Source organism: Bos javanicus, chromosome 17 (genome assembly GCF_032452875.1).
Source record: "Bos javanicus breed banteng chromosome 17, ARS-OSU_banteng_1.0, whole genome shotgun sequence".
Lineage (NCBI taxonomy): Eukaryota > Metazoa > Chordata > Mammalia > Artiodactyla > Bovidae > Bos > Bos javanicus.
Genome location: NC_083884.1, coordinates 66,792,401 through 66,814,316, shown reverse-complemented (window position 1 = coordinate 66,814,316; position 21,916 = coordinate 66,792,401). Strand labels below are relative to the sequence as shown.

General features: G+C 52.2%; 1 protein-coding gene across 5 annotated transcripts in view; it reads left to right on the top strand.

The window, feature by feature from the left end:
- Positions 1-21,916, top strand: part of TPST2 (tyrosylprotein sulfotransferase 2) — a 53,845-nt gene that overhangs the window by 15,493 nt on the left and 16,436 nt on the right. For 4 of the 5 annotated variants that reach the window (XM_061385209.1, XM_061385207.1, XM_061385206.1 and 1 more), the window contains one exon: positions 18,645-18,716. Coding sequence is in view for 2 of the 5 variants with exons in the window: in XM_061385207.1 (XP_061241191.1) it covers positions 18,645-18,716 (72 nt within the window). In the remaining 3 variants the exon portion in view is untranslated. Of the gene's footprint in view, positions 1-17,602; positions 17,813-18,644; positions 18,717-21,916 lie in introns of those variants that run through there. The other variant, XM_061385208.1, reaches the window with a different exon arrangement.

Sequence of the window (21,916 nt, the reverse complement as noted above, 5' to 3'; positions counted from 1 at the left end):
CTCATTGTATTTTTGATACGCGTTTGCCTGATGATTTCTGATGTTGAGCATGTTTTCACGTACTTGTTGACCATTTGTCTGTCTTCTTTGGATGAGTGTGCTCTCAGATTCTTTGGCCTTTTTTTAGCCAGTCGGTGAGTTTTAGGGGTTCCCTGTAGATTCTGGATATGAACCCCTTTTCAGCTCTGTGATTTGCACATATATTTTCCCATTCTATGGCTTGCCTCATTACTCTGTGGATAGTGTCTTGTGAAGCACAAAATATTTTAATTTTCATGAAGTCCAGTTTTCTTTTGTTTTCTTTTATTACCTATGCCCTTGGTGTCAGATCCAAGAAATCATCACCCGCTTCTGTTTCGAAGGCACAGTTGGCAGGTTGGGCTGCCGGGTTGGGTTGGGGTGGGGTGGGAGAGACAGAGAGGAGTCGGAGGTTCCGGCTACCTCCGAGGCTTTTGGCCCGAGTGTCTTGAGCTGCTCACAACTGGAGTGGGGTGAGTTAGGGGGAGAGACCAAGAGATGAGCTTTGGACGCGTTAAATTTGAGGTCCCAGCTCGACGCAAGCAGAGGTGACGTGGACACAGTTGATGGCCAAGTCTGGTGTCAGGGAGAGAGATTAGGCCTGGAGACGACAGCCCAGAAGTCACCAGCCTGCGGGGAGCAGAGGAAAGCCTGGTGAGCGAAGTGGAGGAGACAGTGGCAGACAAGTAGCAAAGTATGAAACCCCTGCTGCTTCTGCCAGAGTGCCTGGGATTGGCCCAGCATAAGGAAAATTCAAGTCTCAAACTTTCTTGCGCCAAGTCCAGGAGAGAGAGTAGAAAACAGGCCGACATCACCTCCTTGGCCTCTGATCAGAAGCCACCCCAGCCGTGGCGGCTCATTTCTGGCATGTGGGTTTGTGCAGCAGGGGCAGGTATGTATGCCAGGCACTGGGGTGGGATTGGCACAATTGGGTGCCGAGGCTCAATCCACTTTGATGTCCCAGCACCTGGCACTGAGCCTGGCCCCGGGAGAGCGCCCGGCAGCCAGCGGTGGTTGAATGAATGCATGGAGTCCTGTGTGTGCCTCTGGGACTGCGGGAAAGGTGTGTGGTGGGACGGTGCCCAGCGGCGTTTGGCAAAGTGTGATTCTCTAAGACTTGTTTTTATTGGAATCAATCAGACCTATGGAAAGGTGCACACATCGTAAATAGACTGCTTAATGAATTTTCAAAAGATAATTGTGCTCGTGTGTGTGACAGTACCCAGATCAAGAAAAGCATGTGCCCAGCACCCCCCACCCCCACCCCAAGATACCTGTGTCCCCCTCCGGCATGCCTCCTTGCAAAGAGTGATTGCTGTCCCAGAATCTCCTACCAGAGATTAATTTCGCCTGTCTTTGTACTTTATATACATATAAAGTGCTTTACATGCACACAAACATATATTCTCTTCTGTATTGGCTTTTGGAGGCATGCTGTCTTGAGAGAGTCACCCATATTATGTGAAGTTTCGGCTTGTTCTCTCTCCTGGCTGTCCAGTATGAATAGATTTATTGTATTTACTTGTTTATCCATCCTCTTGTTTATGAGCATTGGAGTAGTTTCTGGTTGGGGGTGGTTACAAATAGTGCTGCAGGGAGCAGGTCAATATGTATCCTTTGGGGAAAGAAGTTAGATGCATTTCTGATGATAAATACTTAACAGTGGAATTGCTGCGTCAGAGAGAAGGTACAGAGCTTCCCTGGTGGCTCAGCAGTAGAGAATGAGCCTGGCAATGCAGGAAATGCAGGTTCGATCCCTGGGTCAGGAAGATGCCTGGAGAAGAAAACAGCAACCCATGCCAGTATTCTTGCCCCGGAAATCCCATGGACAGAGAGGAGCCCAGCGGGCTTCAGTCATGAGATCGCAAAAGACTCGGACACAACTTAGAGCACCACAGCAGCAACAGCCAGAGAAGGTGCACATTCAGCTTGTCTCTTATGCCAGAGAATTTTTCCAGAGAGATTGTGCCAGGTCCCTCTCCCACCCATGGAACATGGACTTTCTGATTGCATCACACCCTTGCTAACACTTGGTATTATCCTCTTTTTTCGTTTGAACCGTTCAGATGTATATGGCCCCACGTTGTATTTTTATTTTGCATTTATTTCCCTGCTGAGGTGGTGCACCTTTTCAAATGCTTATTGACTATTTAGAGAACGTCTTAAATGAAGTATCTCTTCAGATTTGCCCCTCCTAATGGGGGGCCTGTCCTGTTCTTGCTGATTTCCCAGAGCTCTTTGCATATTCTGAATACAGATATCTTGTTTGCCATATGTATTGCAAGTATGTTCTTCCTCGTGTGACTTTTTGATCAGTAGGAGGAGGAACCAGAAGTTTAGAGCCTCCAGGGCATTGACTTGAACACAGGTCAGGCCGTCACCTGCCTGAACCTCAGTTTCCCTCTCAACTCTACAGAGATTTAGCCTAGTGCTTCGTGTATAAATGGAGCAGGGATGGTAAAAAGCCCCTCTGTAGGAGTGAAAGAGCCCTGAACTAAAACAGGCAAAAACTAGCCCTGTGGGGACTTTTCCACCTAAGTTGTCCCTGTTTCTCAGGCCAGTTCTATAAATATCTGTTAGGCATATAGTTTGTACGAATTGCCAAGCTAGGGATTGAAAGTACGGTGGTGGACAAGATGCAGTTCCTACCCTTGGAGGAAGTTGCACTGAGGTGAGTACAGGGGGCTGTGGGAGCCCATGAGAACACTAACTGGACTGGAGGCATCAAGGAAGCCTTCCTGGAAGAGGCAAGCTTCATGGTGCAGTATGCTTGGAAGGCTTCCTGGAGGAGGCAAGCTTCATGGTGCAGTATGCTTGGAAGGCTTCCTGGAGGAGGCAAGCTTCATGGTGCAGTATGCTTGGTAAGCCTCTTCTTTTTAGGCGCATGTTTGGGTGCCTTCTGTATACAGGCAGTGGTTCCTGGCCAGGAGCGATTGTGTTCCCAGGGGATAGTTGGAGATATTTTTGGCATCACCACTTGGGGAGGGGACACTACTGATGTTTAGGAAGTTGAGACCAGGGATCCTGCTAAAAGGCATAGGACAGCCCACAACAAGCCCTCCAGATGTCGAAAGCACTGAGATCGGGGAACCTAGAAGTGGACAACACTGATGCCATGTGACATGATAATAAGGGGAGTGAGCAGAAGGACCAGGAATGTGAGCTCATGTGGGGGATGTCAGAGAAGGCTTCCTAGAGGACAGAACCTGGAGCTGTATCTAGGAGGAAGGAGTGGGAACTGGCAGAAAGTGGGAGATGCTGGGGAAGGACTCGGATGAATCACGGAGCTGGGAACTCAGGGCACGCGTGGAGATTCCACTCGTGCCCAGGACAGGCCGGGAAAGGAGGCGTGAGCGGGTGATGGGACCAGACACTGAAGGACCGAACTTGTGTGTCCGCTCCGGGGGCCACGAGCCACGCCTGGCCGTGGAGCCCTGGAAACGTGGCTAGTGCCGCTGAGGCACTGAATTTTTATATTGATATAATTGAAATGTAGATTTGAAAACAGGTACTCCATTCCATGTCTTGGGAAACTTTATAAATGTGTGTAGAACTCTTTGGGGGCATGGATGTAAATTTTTCCAGCTATAACTCTGATGACCTTTAGTTGCAGATTGGGTGTTTCTCCTGACAGTTTATCGTCCAAATTGAGATGCACTAATGATATGCCCTGATATCAGAGAATTAGTACTAAGGAAAAGAAGGAAGTCAATTGTCTCATTAATCATTTTCTATATTAATAGAAATATTATTTCTATTATAAATAGAAGATAAATAATATAGAAATAATATTATTAACTAATAATAATATTTTCAGATACACTAGGTGAAATGGAAACCTGTTATGAAGTGTAAGGTCACCTTTCTCTTTTTACTTTTCTAATGTGTGGCTGCTGGAAAATTGACTTCCACGTGTGGCTGACCTTGAACTTGTACTGGATGTCACTGTTATAAACCGTGGGGAGGAGCTGGAGCAGCTGGCTGGGGCTGAGGCTCACGGAAGAGTTTAGACAAGGGGGTGACGTGGTTCCAGTTTCTGTGGCAGCTCCACCCACCAGCCACAGGTGAGGAGGGAAGATTCCAGAGGACGGGCCAAGACCAGCCGTAGGGAGACCGAATTGCCGGGAAGACCTGAGCTCTGGCCGCAGAGAGAAGCCGTACTGTCCCAGACAGGTAGCGTCCGGTGCCAATCCCCGGGCTGGTGACCAGGCTGGGCCCTGGAGGAGGAGGAGGAATGTTTGGGGAGAGCTGGGGACATCCTGGGAATGACTGGCCCTTCAAAGGGGCTTCAGCACTGAGAGCCAGGAGGAAAGACCTCAGCTGGTTGGGGTGTGCCTGCTCCTGGTGGCCACGGCTCCGGACACCTGCAGCCCCAGCCTGGCCACTACCTGCGCTCCACACTCAGGTCGGACACCCCCTGACCCCTCACCCCGCCTGCAACTTGCTCCCTGGCCCTGCTCACCACTGCTCACCATCTGTGTGACTGTGAGCAAGTGGCTTTCCCTCCCAGGGGGATTGCCAGCTTTGCCTGGGCTCGCCCGTGTCGTATCGAGAGCATAGGATAGAAGGGAGTTGCCTACAGGTGACAGGTGTTCCTGGAGAGGACAGCATGGAGCCCGGGGTGGGGCAGGAACGTCCAGTACATTCTGCAGTTTGCAAAGCAGCTTCCTATCTCTGATCCCTGCATCGCATCCCCATTTCACAGCTTTGTAAGCTGAGGCTCAGAGAGGCGAAGCAGCTTGCCTGGGGTCACACAAGGGCGACAGAGGCAGGATTTCGAGTCTGACACCTTGTGAGGTCCAAGGCTCCCATGGCCACAGCTCAGTATGCAGTGAAGGACAGGCAGGGTGGCACCTCTCTGAGCCTCAGTCTCCTCAGCTGTCAAACGGGCAGGGTGATGAGGAGGTAGGTAGTTGAATGCAGCGGTGTGGCACCCGCCCAAGACAGGGCTCCACGTGGCGGCTGCACGTCCTCCTGGCAGCTCTGCAGTGAGGGGCATGAGCCCATTTTTCAGGAGAGGACACTGAGGCTAAGGTGTGCAGCCAGTGAGAGCAAGGCTGGGGTCCCCTCTGCCCCCAACTCCTTGGCTCTTTTCCCTCCCCCGTCGTTGCTCTTGTCCCGGAGCCCTGGAGTCACCTCCTGTGCACTAAAGGGTAGGTTGACCCCGGGATCCAGCTGGTCCTTCGTCCTGGATGACTGGACATGAATGGGGGCTTGGCAGCTCCCCCGTGGTGCTTACAGACACTCCCACCCCATCTCCAGAGCCAGTTCCCTCTCGCAGGACTTCGTCTTTTTCCAGGTGAGCAGCTTCGCTTCCTGAGAGCCAGAGTGCTTGGGCAGGAAGCTGGCCCAGAACACATCCAGGATGTGGCCAGATCCTAAAAGCCAGAGGTGGGAGGAGGCCTTAGAAGTTGTCAGCCCCACCAGGGTTCTGGCCATGTAGCCTCAGTCTCCACATCTGGAAAATGGGAAGACTCATCAGTTCCGGGAAAACAGCAATGTCTGACAATACAAAGTTGGTGCAGATGCATGGGGGGGTGGGGCTGGGGGTGGGGGGGTGGATCACAGACCGCTGGTGGGAGGGTCTTTGGAGGGCACTTTCTGCTGAAACAGGATGTGTGGCTCCCAAGCCAGCTGACTGCTTTTAGGTGACTAATTAGTGTGGAGCCATGCTTCGCAAGTTTGAATATGCATGGGGATACCTGTGTGTGTGTGTGCTCCATCGCTTCAGTCATGTCTGACTCTTTGTGACCCCGTAGCCACCAGGCTTCTCTGTCCATGGGATTTCCCAGGCAAGAATACTAGAGTGGGTTGCCGTTTCCTTTCCAGGGGATCTTCCTGACCCAGGGATCGAATCCACATCTCTTACATCTCCTGCATTAGCAGGTGGGTTCTTTACTGCCCGCGCCACCTGGGAAGCCCCAGGATGCCTGGGGGCTGGATAAGATGCAGACTTTGCTTCTGCACCTCTGGGGTGGGACTAGCAGCCTTCCAGGGGACCCTGCTGATGCCTTGGGGTGCCTCTCGGTCATGGGCAAGGGAGGCTCATTCTTTTGTGATGGGGTATGTTGTGTCTAAGGTGAAAACAGCCTACACGTCCATCAGGAAGGTTTTGGCCTAATTAATGAATGTCACCTGTCCCTGCCCAGCATGTGCTGGAGCTGTTGAAAGGAGGGAGGCCTCTCGGGGTCCTGCACGCTGCTGTGTCTGCCTCCCGGGAGGATGGCAGCCGCCTCTGAGTGCTGGGGTTTCGCCTGTGTCGTTAACTGGTGTGGCCCTGGACTAGAGCTGGGCCTGGCACACAGTGGGTGCTCAGGCAGGGTTACTGAATGACAGACTCCGTATGCTGACACGGGAGGATCTCCCTGACCTGGTGTGGGGTGACCCAAGCCAGTTTCAGGATACGTGTGATCAGGGCCTCTTGGGCCTGGCTTTACTGGCGTTTGGGGCTGGACGAGTCTTTGTGGTGGGGGCTGGGCATCGGAGCACCTCTGGCCTCTATGCTTCCGATGAGCCCTAGTTGTGACAACCCAGACTCTATGTCCAGACACTGCTGTTCGGTCCCTCCAAATCAGCCCCACTGAGATCCCCTGGTGCAGTCGGACAGTGCGTGGCTGGAAGGAGGCAAGTGGGAATGGAAGAATGAAAGGATGGGTGTCTGGGAGGATGGGGGACAGGCCCCGTGTGGTTTCCATTCAGATATGACTTTGGCTGTAACCTCACAGAAAGCAGGTGTGTATGGGGGGTTCCTCCCCACAGTGATCGACAGCGTTTACCTCTTAAAAGACGGAAGAGGACAGAATTGCAGATTTTGCTCCCAGGACACTTAATCCTTCACTAGTATTTTTTTCTTAATATTTATTTATTTGGCTGCACTGGGTCTTCACTGTGACATGCAAGATCTAATTCCCCAACCAGGGATCGAACTCGGGCTCCCCGCATTGGGAGCGTGGAGTCTTAGCCACTGGCAAGTCCTGTTCTCTGTTATTGTTAAATATAGACGTTGTAACTTTGACCTGAGTAATTAAATCAACTTAAAAAACAGAAATAGCCCAAGGACCCACTTTGGGGGTTGCCAGGAGTTAGTGAGAGTCCCCACCTGAAGCAGACAGAGAGGACCACTGCTGTTAGCTATGTGGCAGCCCCGAAGCATACGGAGCAGCCAGGATCTTCTTTGCACAAGGGCACACTCAAGCTCAGAGATGGACAGGGACTTTGCCGAGGTTACACAGCAGAATAGGACTAGGCTTGAGTGGACATCAGTCCTCATGGCTGTGATATAGGGGCCCTCCTCTGCCACCCTGTGGCCCCTTCCAGGCTTCTGGGCCTCCTGGTCATCACACACGAGGCTGTGTGGGCTGTCTTACACCCCCCAGCTTGTTGATCACTTGGTGTTCACCAGCCCAACTGGCACCCAGGAAGTGGGCATGGCTGGAGGCAGCAAGACTGTACCCAGTGGGACTTGTTGTGGTTTGGCCGAGCAGCTCTGGGAGGACCGCCACGGTTGTGGAGCCTGTGATGGAGGCCCTTGGCAGAGACGGTCCCCCTAGGTGGGCACTGGCCGCCAGCCCTGTGCTCCTCTCCTGCTCAAACACCTGCCATGGCTCCCTAGTGCCCAAGTTGAAATTTCCATCCTGCGCCTGTTGAGTTAGCATTCCATGTCCTGCAGAAGATCCTCTGTGACGCTGCTAGATTCCAAACACAAATACTGGTCATGGTAATAATAAGGCCTAGAGTACCTACTGTTTGATACAAAGTTCTTTACTCGCCTTATCGTTTTTAACTCTTTACAAAAGCCCTTTGGTACTGCTGCGTGTCTGAGCCTTATCGTACAGAGGAAGAAACTGATGCTTTTGAAAGTTAAGTGCCTTGCCCAGGTCATGTAGCTCATGGCCTGACTCCAGAGCCAGCCTCTTTTTTGGGGGAAAAAAAATATTATTTATTTTAAATCTGGCTGTGCTGGGTCTTTGTTGCTGCATGGGCTTTTCTCTAGTTGGCATTGAGCGGGGGCTGCTCTGAGCTTGTGGTGCATGGCTTCTTATTGTGGGGGCCCCTCCTGCTGCAGATCACAGGCCCCAAGGCACATGGGCTTCAGTAGTTGCGGTTCCCGGGCTCAAGAGCACAGGCTCAGAAGTTGTGGCATACACAGGTTTAGTTGTATTTGGGATTTTCCTGGATCAGGGATCGAACCTGTGTCCTCCTGAGCCACCAGGGAAGCCCCAGGGCCAGACTGTTTACCAGGGGGCCAGCCTCCCTCCTCTTACAGGAGAATGAACCAGCTCCTTGGAAGAAAAATTATGACCAAGCTAGACAGCATATTAAAAAGCAGAGAGATTACTTTGCCAACAAAGGTCCATCTAGTCAAAGCTATAGTTTTTTCAGTAGTCACGTATGGATGTGAGAGTCGGACTATAAAGAAAGCTTGAGCGCCGAAGAATCAATGCTTTTGAACTGCACTGTTGGAGAAGACTCTTGAGAGTCCCTTGGACAGCAAGGATATCCAACCAGTCAAACCTAAAGGAAATCAGTCCTGAATATTCATTGAAACTCCAATGCTTGGGCCACCGGATGCAAAGAACTGACTCATTTGAAAAGACCGTGATGCTGGGAAAGATTGAAGGCAGGAGGAGAAGGGGATGACAGAGGATGAGATGGTTGGATGGCATCACTGACTTGATGGACATGAGTGATTAAACTCTAGGAGTTGGTGATGGACAGGGAGGCCTGGCGTGCTGCAGTCCATGGGGTTGCAAAGAGTCAGACCCAACTGAGCGACTGGACTGAACTGACTCAAGTTGGCAGAGAGGAGCCTGGCTCAGGGTTTCTGAAAAGCAAGACCCAGGCCTGGCTGCCCCATGACCTTGCTGTGTGACCTTGGGCAGACTCTCTTCTCTGGGCTTTCACTGGGCTTTCTCCAAGGCCGGCTCAACATTCCAAGGCTCAAAATCTCAACATTATGCAATAAACCTAGAAATCACCCCAATTTCATTTTTCCATTCTTTTATATCACACCATTAATATATATCTGCTGTAGAATAGTTAGAAAATTCAGACGGGAGAAAAAGAGAAATAGATGAAGCTCCATTTAGCAGTTTAGGGCATACCTTTCTGGAGTATTTACTTATCAGAATAGAATCAGATAGGCTTTTTTATCACCAAACATCATGTCCCAGATCACCTGCAGGATAACGAATCCTTCTTTCTTATGGTCATATACATGTCTGTAATGGTTGTACTGTGGAATGTTTAATTAGCATCTAATTAGAGATGATAAATTAAGAGTTGGCGTTTACTGAAATCCTCCTGCTGCCAGGTCTTGCCCTAAGCACTTGCCTCAGTGGTCCTCACACCAACTCTCAGAGGCAGGCAGTTCAGCCCCATTTTACAAATGGGAAAACTGAGGCTGTTGACGTTACCCTGTCCCAGATCTCCTGGCCCATCCTGCAGAGCGGGATGTGGCCCTAGGCCCTTCCCAGCCCTCCACCCAGGCCTTTGATTCCTTGGCCACCCTGCCATATGCCTCGCCACCCGTGTTCTCAGAGGCCCTGTTTTGTCGAGGGGGCTGCGCCGTGACTGTTCAAGGAAAGGGAATGAAGGGGCTGTCAGTTGAACCTGGTGTGTGGGGAGGTGACCTGTGACGTATACAGCCAGAGCTCAATAAATGCTCCTCTCAGAGCGGACGTCACAGTGGGGTTTCTGGGGGCAAGTGAAGTTAGAGTCTCTCCAGGGGAGTGGGGCTTAATGGAGCCACTCCGCCACGCCTCGCAGCCTCTGCTGTCCAGGCTGGGGGCTTTGTGGGTACAGTGTGAACAGAACTGTGCTCTCAACTTGAGGTTTGCAGAAACCTGAGTTTGGTCTAGAGAGAACCCCTAAACCCAGGGCTGAGATTAAGCATGTGAGGGACTGGACTCGGGTACAGAATTTAAGAAAGTGCCCCAGAGCTCAGCAATAAAGATAAGTACTGTTTTAATGCAAATTTTAAAAACCCAAACTAATGGATGAACCTTGAAAACATTATGCTAAATGCAAAGCAGCTAAAAACCCTGTATTATGTTTTTCCGTTTATCTGAAATGGTCAGAAGAGGAAAAGTCACAGAGTGGCTGCCAGGGGCTGGGGGGAGGAGGGGGTTGGGGTGCCGCTCGAGCACGGGGCTTCTCCTTGGGCTGATGAAGATACTCGAAAATTGATTGTGGAAGTGTTAGCATGACTCCGTAAACGCACTTAAAACCGTTGAATTATACACTTTAAATAGGTGACTTGTATGATACGTGAATTCAGTATCAGTGAAGCTATTACACACCCCCCCAAAAAACATCTAAATTGATTAAAAAGATATCCATGATGAACAATGTCAACATTTTAAATAAAGGCAGGATTAGTACTACTGATTTGTTTTCCTTCTGCCTCAGGCTCTAATACAACTTAGCTAGCACCATTATTTATCCTATTTAAAAATGTGATGTTTCCTTTGTCATTGTGTTTTTCTGGCAGTTTTTTTTTTAATTGGCATATGGTTGCTTTACAATGTTGTGTTTCTGCTGTACAGCAAAGTGAATCAGCCATTCACATATATGTGTATATCCCACATGTATGTATCACATATTTATATATATGTGTATATGTATATAAATCCTCTTTTTTGGATTTCCTTCCCATCTAGGACACCACAGAGTACCAAGGAGAGGTCCCTGACTCTACAGTAGTCTCATTAGTTATCTATTTTATACATAGTAGCGTGGCTCAGTGCTCAAGAATCCTCCTGCCAGTGAGGAGTCACGGGAGACTTGGGTTTGATTCCTGGGTCTGAAAGATTCCCTGGAGAAGGAAATGACAACCCACTCCAAGTATTCTTGCCTGGGAAATCCCATGGACAGAGGAGCCTGGTGGGCTACAAGTCCATGGGGTCACAGAGTCATACACGACTGAGCACGCACGTGTATATGTCAATTCCAGCCTCCCAGTTCATTCCTCCCCTCTTCCTCCCTTGGTGTCCGTACATTTGTTCTCTGCACCTGCGTCTCTTTTTCTGCTTTGCAAATAAGATCATCTGTACCGTTTCTCTAGATTCCACATACGTGTGTTGATATATGATACTTGTTTCTCTCTTTCTGTCTTTCTTTGCTCTCTCTGTCGGTCCCTCGGTCCATCCACGTCTCTGCATATGGCTGGCATTTGTAAATGTTGCATTTAAACATTGTCGATCCTGAATACTGAGTTTGGGGGATGCCCCTGTAAGTTTTGCGGTCCAGGGCAGTGGTTCGCTCGTCTCCTCACCCTGCCCTACCTACCACACAGACCCCTTGCTGTCATTTGATGGAGAGGCCGATGAGACCCAGGGGAAGAAAGGCTGTGAGCTGAGGCTAGAGTGGGGTCTCCGAGTCACCTCCTGCGGCCCAGACCATCTGGCCTCTGGGCCCCCTCCTCCACTCTGTCCTCCATCACGTCTCCTCTGAGGTGGTCCCTGGGCCGCCTGGCACTTCTCGCCTGGCCTCCTGCCCTCAGCTTCTAAGCCATCTCATACTAGAAAAAGCCCACACCCCCTCAGTCCCACCAGCACTCGCCACTTCCTGCTGCCCTCAGGATAAACCCCAAGCTCCTTGCTTGGCCTTCCTGGAGCCTGCTGACCTCCTTTCCCCACCCTCTTGCCCACCACCCCCCCTCATCCCCACCCCCGCCACGGCTGCTTCCTTCTCTTGGATTTGCATGGGACCCATAATTACCAAAGGGCGGCAGCGTCACCTGCTCTTATCTTCTCATGGGTAAGCCTCCATCTCACCTGAATCCTCACCACAGCCCTTGCTGGTGAGGTGCTGGCCCCATTTTACAGATGAGGAAACTGAGGGCTGGGGAGAGGAGAGCACGCCACCAGGGGCCCGGAGCCGCGGCAGGTGCACACCTGGGGTGTTGGGAGACGTAGACGCCTTGTTCTGCTTCCCCTGGGGCCGTGTGTGCTGAGGTCACCCCACTCTGGTCCCTGACTGCCCTGCACACTTCTTTTTTTTTTAATGTTAACATTTTCTTTTAAAATTTCTTTAAAATATGTATATTTGTTTATTTAATCTGTCTGTGCCGGCTAGGTGACTGCGTCACTGATCTTCATCAGTGTCTTCTTAGCCAGACTATAACTGGTTTCCTTTCTGCTTCTCCGTACTTGCTTCCTAAGTGAGCCTAGATTGCTCCTGGACCTGTCTGGCTTTTGGCCCCCACACTGGGCCCATTCCACTGCCCGGCCAGTAAATAGCCCTCAAATGCCAAATCCAGTGCCCCATGTAGGGATTTGTAGAGCCAGGGAAGGGGCAGAGCTCGAGAACTCTATAACTTCCAAATCAGATTATTTGGGGGCAGGCCCCAAGAACCTGTCTTTTAACAATTTCAGGTAATTCTGATGCGTGGAAGTTTTGAACCACCTTAAAGGGAGGAAATAACAGTGGTGCAGTAGCAAAGCTCAGAGCCGTCAGTTCTTTTGTTTAATCCTGGGGTGTTAGCATCCCCAGTTCACAGATGAGCAAACTGAGGCCTGGTTTAGGCTCAGTTGTGTGACACGGCTGCCTACTTCCTCTGCTCCAGCCAGGGCTGCGTTGCTAGTGATCACCAGAACCAGGGCTCAGAGCCTGGTGTGCTGATCCTCCCACGCCCCTTCCCCTACTTCTGGACGCTTCCAGGCAGAGGAGTGGAGACAAGCTTGGGTGTGGGTGTGTAGGTGTGTGTGTGCCGTGCGGGCGCAGGAAGCCCCGGGCCCTGCAAGGTCACCCTGGCCTTTTCCTGTTTATACTCTTTATCGAGCCGGGCCTGTATGTTCCCAAACAGGAAGCACAGAGCCGAGCCGGGGCCGCGCGAGACGCTGGAGGCAAGGCTGCAGCCCGGGAGCTGGGAGGCCGAGCCAGTCGCTGCCCCAGGCAGCTGCCTGACCGTGGACACGCATGGTCCCTATCTATGTGTTGAGCAGGGCAGGTCTTTGGGGGTGATGGTTAAAGAGCTTGGCCTCTGGGGTCAGACAGAGCTGGCTCCACTGCAGGCTGAGCTCGGTGCTCTCTGTGTGACCTTTCCCTGAGCTCTTCGCTTCTCTGAGCCTCAGTTTCCCCCTCTGTCGACTGGGGCTAATAAGAGTGCCTCCCTCAGCTCCCCAGGTTGTTTTTAGAGGCAAAATGCACATCAAAGGGCCAGGCACACACAGGTCTCTCTCCTTAAATCTTTACTTGGTGACAGACCAGACGGCGGATGATCCCATATACGTGCATGCATCTCTTTTAAAAAATACTTTCTCGAGTTGTCCATTTTTCTCACCAGAGGCCGGCTGCCTGAGTCTTCCCCCTGGCTGTTCCAGCCCAAATATACACCAGCTTCCACGGTGACCCACTGCATCTGCGTTTTGTGGGTTTGTCCCAGTTCCCCTGGGAGTTCAGACAGAGCCGGGCCTTCGCACACGATCGTCTGAGGGGCACATCAAGGTCGCTGCCTGATGCTGTAAATAGTCTTGCCTGGAACCCAGCCACATGTATTTCTCTGGCTGCTTTCATAGCACAGAGGCCAAGTGGTCTGTTGAGCCCTGACAGGCCCTCTGGCCCACGGGGCCAAAATCATTGGCTTTCCTGGCCCTTTACAGAAGTGTGCTGACCCTGCCTCGCCAAACTACTGGCCTGTTTGTCTCCAGTCTTCCTCCCCGTGCTGTGATGACAGTGATCATAGTCAATGCTAGCGTTTTTGCACATGTGTGCTGGGTGCGGTGATGCTAAGGAATTCCTTGCGACTCTTTGTTCCAGGTGTTAACGCCCATTTCTCAGATGGCAGTACTGAGGCTCCGCAAGCAGGACCCCTGACGTCTGAGTGCAAGAGCTCGGATGTGACCCTCCACCCTGAGCTTATGCCAACAGGGTGCTGAACTGGGCCTCCAAGATTGAGGCAGGGGGGCAGGCGTGGGCCCTGCTTTGATTGATTTAGGTAATAAAAAAAAAAAATGCAAAGGTCAGTAAACATTTGTGGGATGAATGAGGAAACTCAGGTCTAGGATCATGGGCTCTGGAGAGAGATTTGGGTTTTCCTGTTAGCTCCTGTGCTAACCTGCTGTGTGGCCTTGCCCAGGTGAACTCACCTCTCTGAGGATCACTGAAGAGATGGTTAATACGGGAGAGTCAGATGGGGCCATGGGCAGGACTAGTGAGGCTAAAGCTCTGATATATGTGAAGCTCTCAGCTCAGTACCTGGCGTACAATAAGGGCTTGTATGAGCTGATATTTCTAAGGCCGCTCACCTGCCTGCCTTTTCTTCTCTCTTGAATCACCCCACGTGTTTCTTACGCTCAAGCCTCACCCCTTAAAGCCTCAGAATTATCCTTTTTGCCTCTTCCTCTTGCCCCGCTGGATTCTGGCAGGCTCTTCTTGGCTGGCTTCCCTCCAGAGCAGGTCAGAGGTCTCTGATCCCCAGGGATCCTGAAGGGGGAACCCCAGTCTCCCCGAATCTCCTTGGAGGCTTGGGGTGGTAAGGTCAGTGGGCCCCAGAGAGGGGTAGGTGGTCTCCATGGTGATGGAATGCTTGGGAGCTGGTTCCCACAGAGAGGGCGTGCAAGGCTGATGGCTGAGCTCCGGCACGGGGGTACCAGGTACCCCTTCAAGGCTCCTCTTATAAGTGCCATGACCTGCCCCCTGAGCTGGCGTCCTGTGCTCCAGCCCTCCCCCCGGCCCCAGTTTGGGAACCTCTTGATCTGCTGAGCTTTGGCGCCTTGGGGCACGTCTCCCCCTCCCACCTCGGGGATCACCATTTATCACAGTCACGGATGCAGTTATCTGGCATGCTGGTTTCCTGGCTCTGTGCCAAAACGTCATCTCCGTGAGGGCAGGGGCCCTGGGGTGCCGCCCCTGATGTGTTGCAACATCTACTTCCGAGCATAGTAGGTGCTCAGTAAACATTTGTGGAATGAGTGAGTCCAGGCCTGAAGGTGTCTTGAAGATGGTCCATCGCCGCCCCCTCCCCTTGCTTCCGGTGGTCACTCAGGGCAGCCCATGGGTCAGTGGAAAGAGAGTGATGTGAAGTCCTTGTTCATCCTCACTGCTGGCCCATCTTCTGAGCCATGTCATCATGAAGACAGAGCCAGATTTAGAAACTGGCTTTCCCTCTTAGTAAAGCACACTTTCTACATGCCATACTCTGTTCTAACATTTTCTAACTTATGTATACTTCCCAGGACTCCTATGAGGCTACTTCCACATTTACACTGGCCACATTTCAAGAGCCCGGGTGTCTCACGTGAGCCTCCTAGAAGGTATTGTCGTCCCCATTTTACAGATGAGGAAACTGAGGCTCAGAGACGTTAAGTGATTTGCCAAGGTCACACCGCCAGTAACTGGTGGAGCCAGGATTGGAGCCCCTTCAGTCTGACCCCCACTACTGTGGCTGGTATAGGATTAAAAAAAAAAAATACTGGTTGTTTTATTATTCTGTAGATCAAAACCATAGAACAGCACCATGAACGTATGTGTTCGGGGAAAAATACTATTGCCTACCACCCCTGTCTTCTTACCTGGAGTTTGTGTTTGCTGATTGGCTCGATTGATTTGGCGGATTTGCTTTTTGGTGTAGTTGTGCTTACCCTGCACCCCCATGGGCCTTTTGTCATCGTAAATTGGAGAACCCCCTCCCTGCTCCACCCTGCCACTGAGCTGTTGTGAGGCTAAAATGAGGTAGAGGCGTGGAAAGCCCTTGGTCTAGTGTTAGGTGTACAGTGGCGCTCAATAAATTCTGATGTTCTTCCTATGAGAAAAGGAGGGCTCATTGACTCCTCCCCACGCCTCTCATGTATCTTCTTTATATAATTTTATTTATCTTTGGCTGTGCTGGGTCTTTGCTGCTGCGAGGGCTTTTCTCTAGTTGCGGTGAGCGGGGGCTACTCTTCCTTGCGGGGCACAGGCTTCTCATCACAGTGGCTTCTCTGCTGTGGAGCACGGGTCTAGACGCACAGGCTTCAGTGGCCGGTGGGCTCTAGAGCACAGGCTCAGTAGTTGCGGCCAGTGGACCTAGTTGCTCCGCAGCACGTGGGATCTTCCCGAATCCGAACCTCTGTCTCCTGCACTGGCGGGCGGATTCTTCACCCCTGAGCCACCAAGGAAGCTCTCACTGTGTCTCCTGAGTCTCCATTGTGCCCGACAGCAAGTCCCCTACAGACGAACTTCCACGCTTTCAAAGATATGAACCATGTTCGCGTGTCCAGCCACTTAGGTTAGTGTCTGGCATACAGTCACGTGTGTGCATCCTTTACACGTGGTTGTGCTTTTGTTCACCTTATCGTTCAGTACTGTACAGAGTCCAGCGGTGCAGCATGTCTATTTCGAGCCTGGGATGTCTGGAAGCAGGCTTAGAAGCAGCAGTGGTATAGCCCATTGTATGAGCTGGGATCCCGAGGCTAACTTTGTTGGACTTTGGAATGCATACTGGGAATGGAACTCGTTATATATAGGGGCGGGACTGTAGACCTTTGGGTGAATGATAGGAATAGTCGAGCTCAGCAAACTGTTTCTGTAAATGCATGCGTGCGTGCCAAGTCACTTCAGTCGTGTCCAACTCTCTGCAGCCCTATGGACTGTAGCCCGCCAGGCTCCCCTGTCAGTGGGATTCTCCAGGCAAGAATACTGGAGTGGGTTGCCGTGCCCTCCTCCAAGGGGCTCTTTCCAACCCAGGCATCGAACCCACGTCTCTGAGGTCTTCTGCCTTGGCAGGCAGGTTCCTTACCACTTGTACCACCTGGGAAGCCCTTTTAAATAAGTGACCAGAGAGTAAATATTTCAGGTTTTGCAAAACCGTTTTTCTTATTGCTGCTGCTTCTCCTCTCTCCTCCCAACTCATCCTCTTCCTCCTCTTTCCCTTAAAAAAAAAAAAAGTCAAGATCACTCCTTGCTCACAGGCCTCACAAAACAGGCTGACAGGTGGATTCAACCCAAGGGTCATCACGTGCTGACCCCATCCTAAATCTGCCGTGGCCAGTATGGTAGCCCCCAGGGGGCCTCTGGGCTCTGGAAATGAGACCAGTGTCAACAAGGAGCTGAATTTTAAATTTTATTTAATTTTAACTTAAATTGTGACCCGTGGATGGCTAGTGCGTCATGTTGGAGTCGCAGCTCTTCAGTGATCAAAGGCCCTGACTGCCCGTCCCCCGACCCTGAAGGGGGCCGTGGGAGCTGCCCTCCTGGCAGGTCTCTGGAACTCTCTTGGCCTTTCAAGGGCTGCCTGAGGGCAGCTGGGCTGGAGCCATCTGGTCTCCGGAAGAGCTTCAAGGGCCCTCATCCCTAATGGAGCTTTTGTTGTTGTTGTTCCAGGAGCCAGGCCTCTCTTCACTGGCCGCCCATGCCTCGGGAACGCCAGGCCTGTGTATTCAGTAGCTGGGAGGAGGGGCAGGGGCTGGGGACCGTCCTCCTTCTGGGTTTAGATACACTAATCAGGTTGGTGTTTCAGGGATAGGAAAAAGTAGAAGCAAAGAGTAAGTGAATAGGAAGAGAGAGAGGCCCCCAAGAACAGAGTCACAGCCTACTCCTAGTGTATTAATAATTGCTGAGATTTTTGAGCATTTGCTATTACGCTGTTTGAACCTCCCAACAGCCCATTTTACAGAAAAGGAAAACTGAGGGTCAGAAGAACAACAGTCTACCTCGTCAGAGAGTCATCCAACTGCAGAGCTGCGTCCTTAGCCACCACCAACCCTCTTCCCTCCCCCCCACCTCCTGGGATGGGACTAAGAGAAGAGAAGTGAGTCTGTGAAGTGATAGCTGCTCCTGAGCCTCAGTTTTCCCATCTGTAAAATGGGAGGAGGTGAGAATTGGACTAACAGTCCGCCTTCACCCCACACCCCCATTGAGTCCATGGCCCTATTGGTTTAAATGCAGTTAAGAGCTGGGCGTCAGAGTCTCAGAGACCTGGATGGTCACCCTGGTTCCCCGAGTTAGTTGCTCTTCCTCTGGCTGTCATTTTCTCACTTCACAAAGTTGGGAGCATCATCCTTTCCTCGTTGGGGGATTTAATGGCACAAGGACTCACATGGTGCCTTGTGGCAGGCTATAGTCCACAGGATCACAAAGAGTCGGGCACAACTGAGCAACCGAACACACACACACTCTCACATAGTAGGCATTTAGTTCATGTTAGGTGGTGAGAGCAAGGCATTGTTCAACTCCAGGGGGCGCCGTATCATAGATGGGGTGCGCAGTGCCCTTTGGAGTTGGGCAGTGCACAGCCTGTTCAACTGTACCCAGCAGTCCCAGATGGTGATTAGAGGTAGGTATAGTGGCGGTGGTGGTTGCGTCTTGTGATACTTACTTTCCCTGAGGTCCAAGGCCCCTGGGCCAGGAAGAAGGGAGGGCCTGATAGGCAGAGACCCACTGCTGCTGAGATTCTCAGCCCATACCTTGCTGCCTGCGAAGTGGGCCAGTTCATTCCCTAGCTAAATTGGTGGATTTAGACCCCAGCTTGAACATCTTGGCCTGCAGTGGCCTGTCCCTGCTCTGCTGCTCATTTGCCAGGGTACTTACCTGCTGCCCCAGACCACTGTGGGGTGAAGCCCAGCACCCCTCCTCCGCCCCTCTGGGGGACCCAGCCCCTCCGCGTAGCACACAGGTCTAACGCAGCATCTCCTCTGCCTCCGTAGGGCTCAGCTGGTGGACCGTCCTGGCGAGCAGCCACGAGCAGTAGAGCCCAGGGATGAGCATGTCCAGGGAAGGTGAGTGCTCCCCCAAGGGCCCCCAGAGTCCCCGCTTCTCCTGAGAAAACCCTTGGCACCCCCACAGCCCAGCCTCCACGATCGGGCAGCTGATCAGACTCCGCCAGGTCACTCTCTGTCAGAAACCCAGTGCCTGACCAAGCTGGACCCCGGCAGCGTGGAGAGGGCAGGCCTCATCGCGTAGGGAAATGTTACTGCTGGGCGGGCAGGGACTTACCTGGCATCACTGAGCCGATTCAAGGCGCGGCCAGAACCTAAACACCTCCCCCCTCTCCGGTGTCCAGCAGCAGCATTCTTGGCGTGCTTTCTCAGCGCCTCACACAAAAGCTCCCCACATCTCATAATAGCTCCCCGAGAAAAGGTTCTTATCAGCCCACCTTTGCTAGAGGAGAAAACCGAAGCTCAGAGGGCTGAGGTCCCTCATCGGGCTATCCAGCTCCAAGTGGTAGGGGCTGGATTTGAACCCGGGGTTGCAGGACTCTGAGTCTGAGGCTCTTAGCCCCCGACTTCACTGCCCTTGATGGAGTTTGGCTGCATGGTAGGCAGTGGAGGGCAGGCCTTGGTCCCTGGGCCGGGCCCACTGGCCCCTCCTGGAGTGGATGGGGTCTGTGGTTCTGGGTGGTTTGGAAGCTACCATTTGCTCTTGGGTTCCCAGCGGCTTTCTCTCTGCCAAGTCGCCCTGCCTTTGCTTCTCAAGCTGCCCTGCTGGACTTTGCTGTCTCCTGCTCATGTCTTACCTTCCCGCTTTGAGCTGTCTTCTCCCAATGGCAGAGACAGGCCCAGAGATGAGCCCCTTGCTGGGTCCTCTCTGAGGACCGTGAACAGCGTGGCCTCAGCCCCTAATCTGACCCTGACCTGTCTCCGGCAAGTGGCCTCCGCTTTCTGAGCTGCTTGCTGAGCGGGAGGCATGCTCCACCCAGAGGTGGCAGAGGGGATCCCCCTAGGTGATGCGTGAAATAAACTTTAGCTGAGGATGTGCTCAGTAAGTGTAAAAAATACACAATTCCGGGCTTTGTTTTAAAGCGCTATAGCCAGATGACTGCTCAGCATTAAGCAAAACTCGGGAGTTGATAACAGCTTAAAAATTCTGTCTGTCCCTTCATACAGGCTTTCCCCCCTGGTATTTAGTATCCGGATCACTTCCAACTCCACACGTAAGCTCAAGAGGACACACATATGCATGCATGCACACACACACCCACACTCACAGTGGCAGGCACAGTGTGTCTGTCTTTTCTGGAAACCACTTTCCTAAATCGTCCCCTCTTCTGTTCCCTAAGCTGCAGTCTCTCCCTCCCCACCAAGTGTCAGGAAGAAAAGGCGATTGCACTAATTCTAGCTAAAGTGTGACTGACACTCCACCAGGGCCATTGACACTGAAATAATCATCTTTGGCAGATTTCTAGTCTCAGGGCTACAGTCAGAATTTCACTGAGCATTTAATGAAGCTGAGGGCACCTCGGAGGTATTTCTGAGTGACTTTGTGCCTGTCCAGTCTGCCTCTGCCCAAAAAGTAGCGTTAGATTTCCCTACCCCAACCCTGAATCCAGTGTACCCATGAACTGCCAACAATTTACGGTAGGCTTGTGCGTCTTGGAAGAGGGTCCCCAGCTATTTTCCAGTGCTCAGTGAAGCCAGCGACCCCCAGGTGAGACTCACTTTGTCAGTTGCTTCTAGAACCCTCATGGCAGCCTTTGAGGTCAGTGGACCCACCCCTCTTTGCAGCTGAGGAAACTGTGGCTTAGATGGGGGAAGTGACTCTCCCAAAGCCACATGGCCAGGAAATGCCAGGGCCTCTCAGCAGTTTCGAGCCTCGGCCTCAGATGGTGTGTTTTTTTCACCCTGATGTCTGTTTTCCACTTGCTGTGGCCTGAGGGGCCCCAGGTAGTCCAAGCCCTTGTGGGAGGGTTGGTCCAGCTGCACACCAGGGCCTCCAGTGGTTTCAGCTGAACACCCACCCAAACCCCACCCCGCCTCCCGTCATGCTAGGTTCTCTCCTGCCTGTGACTTTGCCCTGGCTGTTCCCTTCTATCTCTGCTCCACCCAGCTATTCAAAACACCACCTGTCCACTGCTCATAACGCAGCAGGAAGGCTGCCTCCTATAGGCAGCCCTCCCGCACCTACACAGGTAGAACCCATAACCCCCTACCTGATGTGGGTCCATAGTCCAAGTAGACTTGAAGAGCCGAGTCTGTGTCTCTTAGCTCCATAGCCCGACTCCCGCACACAGTAGGAACTCATGAAATGTTGGAATGAATGAATAACCAGTGATCATGGCTAATATTCTTTCAAATGCTCTGTATGTGCTGGGCACATTCTTAAGTTCTTAGAGGCTGTTTACTGTTCAGCCCTTCGAGGTGGACGCTCTTAGACCCATTTTACAGATGAGGCTCTGAGAGGTGGAGTCTGTTGCCCGAGCTCACACAGCCGCAAAGGAAGTGGCAGAGCTGGGATCTGAACCCAGGTCTGTCTGATTCCTCGAATGCCCAGAGGCCTCGAGCTTCACTTTGATTCTAGAAAGAGGTGAGAGAGGAAACAAAGGCTCTGAAACCCAGTGGGGGTGACACGGAGAAGAGCTAGGGTGGCTGGAGGAGGGCTGCCTCTCCAGCATCTGAGTCTGCACCTTCTGAGCTGAGGTTGCATAATCAAAGGACCTTGAGAGTGAACGGGGGAGGAGGGTAAATGTGACGATTGAGTGACTGGAGAAGGGGGAGGGGCTGGGCTGGGTGGACCCCTGCTTTTCAAGACCAGTGCCTAACCTACAGCATTGGCATTGGGTCTGATCAACTTTCGCAGTGACATTTACAAGGGGTAAGGAGCTAGGTTCAGGTCCCGTATCATTCCCTCCCCCTGTTCCCACATTACCCGCACAGTCTACACATCCCTGAGTCTCCCTGGAATGCGGGCAGGGTCCTCCTCACTGACCTCCTTGCCTCCATTCTCACCCATGCAGGCCCTGTCTGCAGGGGCTGCCCTGAGAGTAAGTCCAGCTCCTTCCCCATCTCCCCCCTCCCTCCCCTCTGGCCCCAGCAGCCTCCTCTCCTAGGTTCTTGAGCACCCTAAATCCTCCCCGATCCTGGAGTTCGGCTGTCCCTGTTCCCCCTGCCTGGAGCTCCCCACCCCTTCCCTCACATCTTCACATAGCCAGCTCCTCCTCCGGGTCTCAGCTTGAACGTCACCTCCTCCAAGAAGTCCTCCT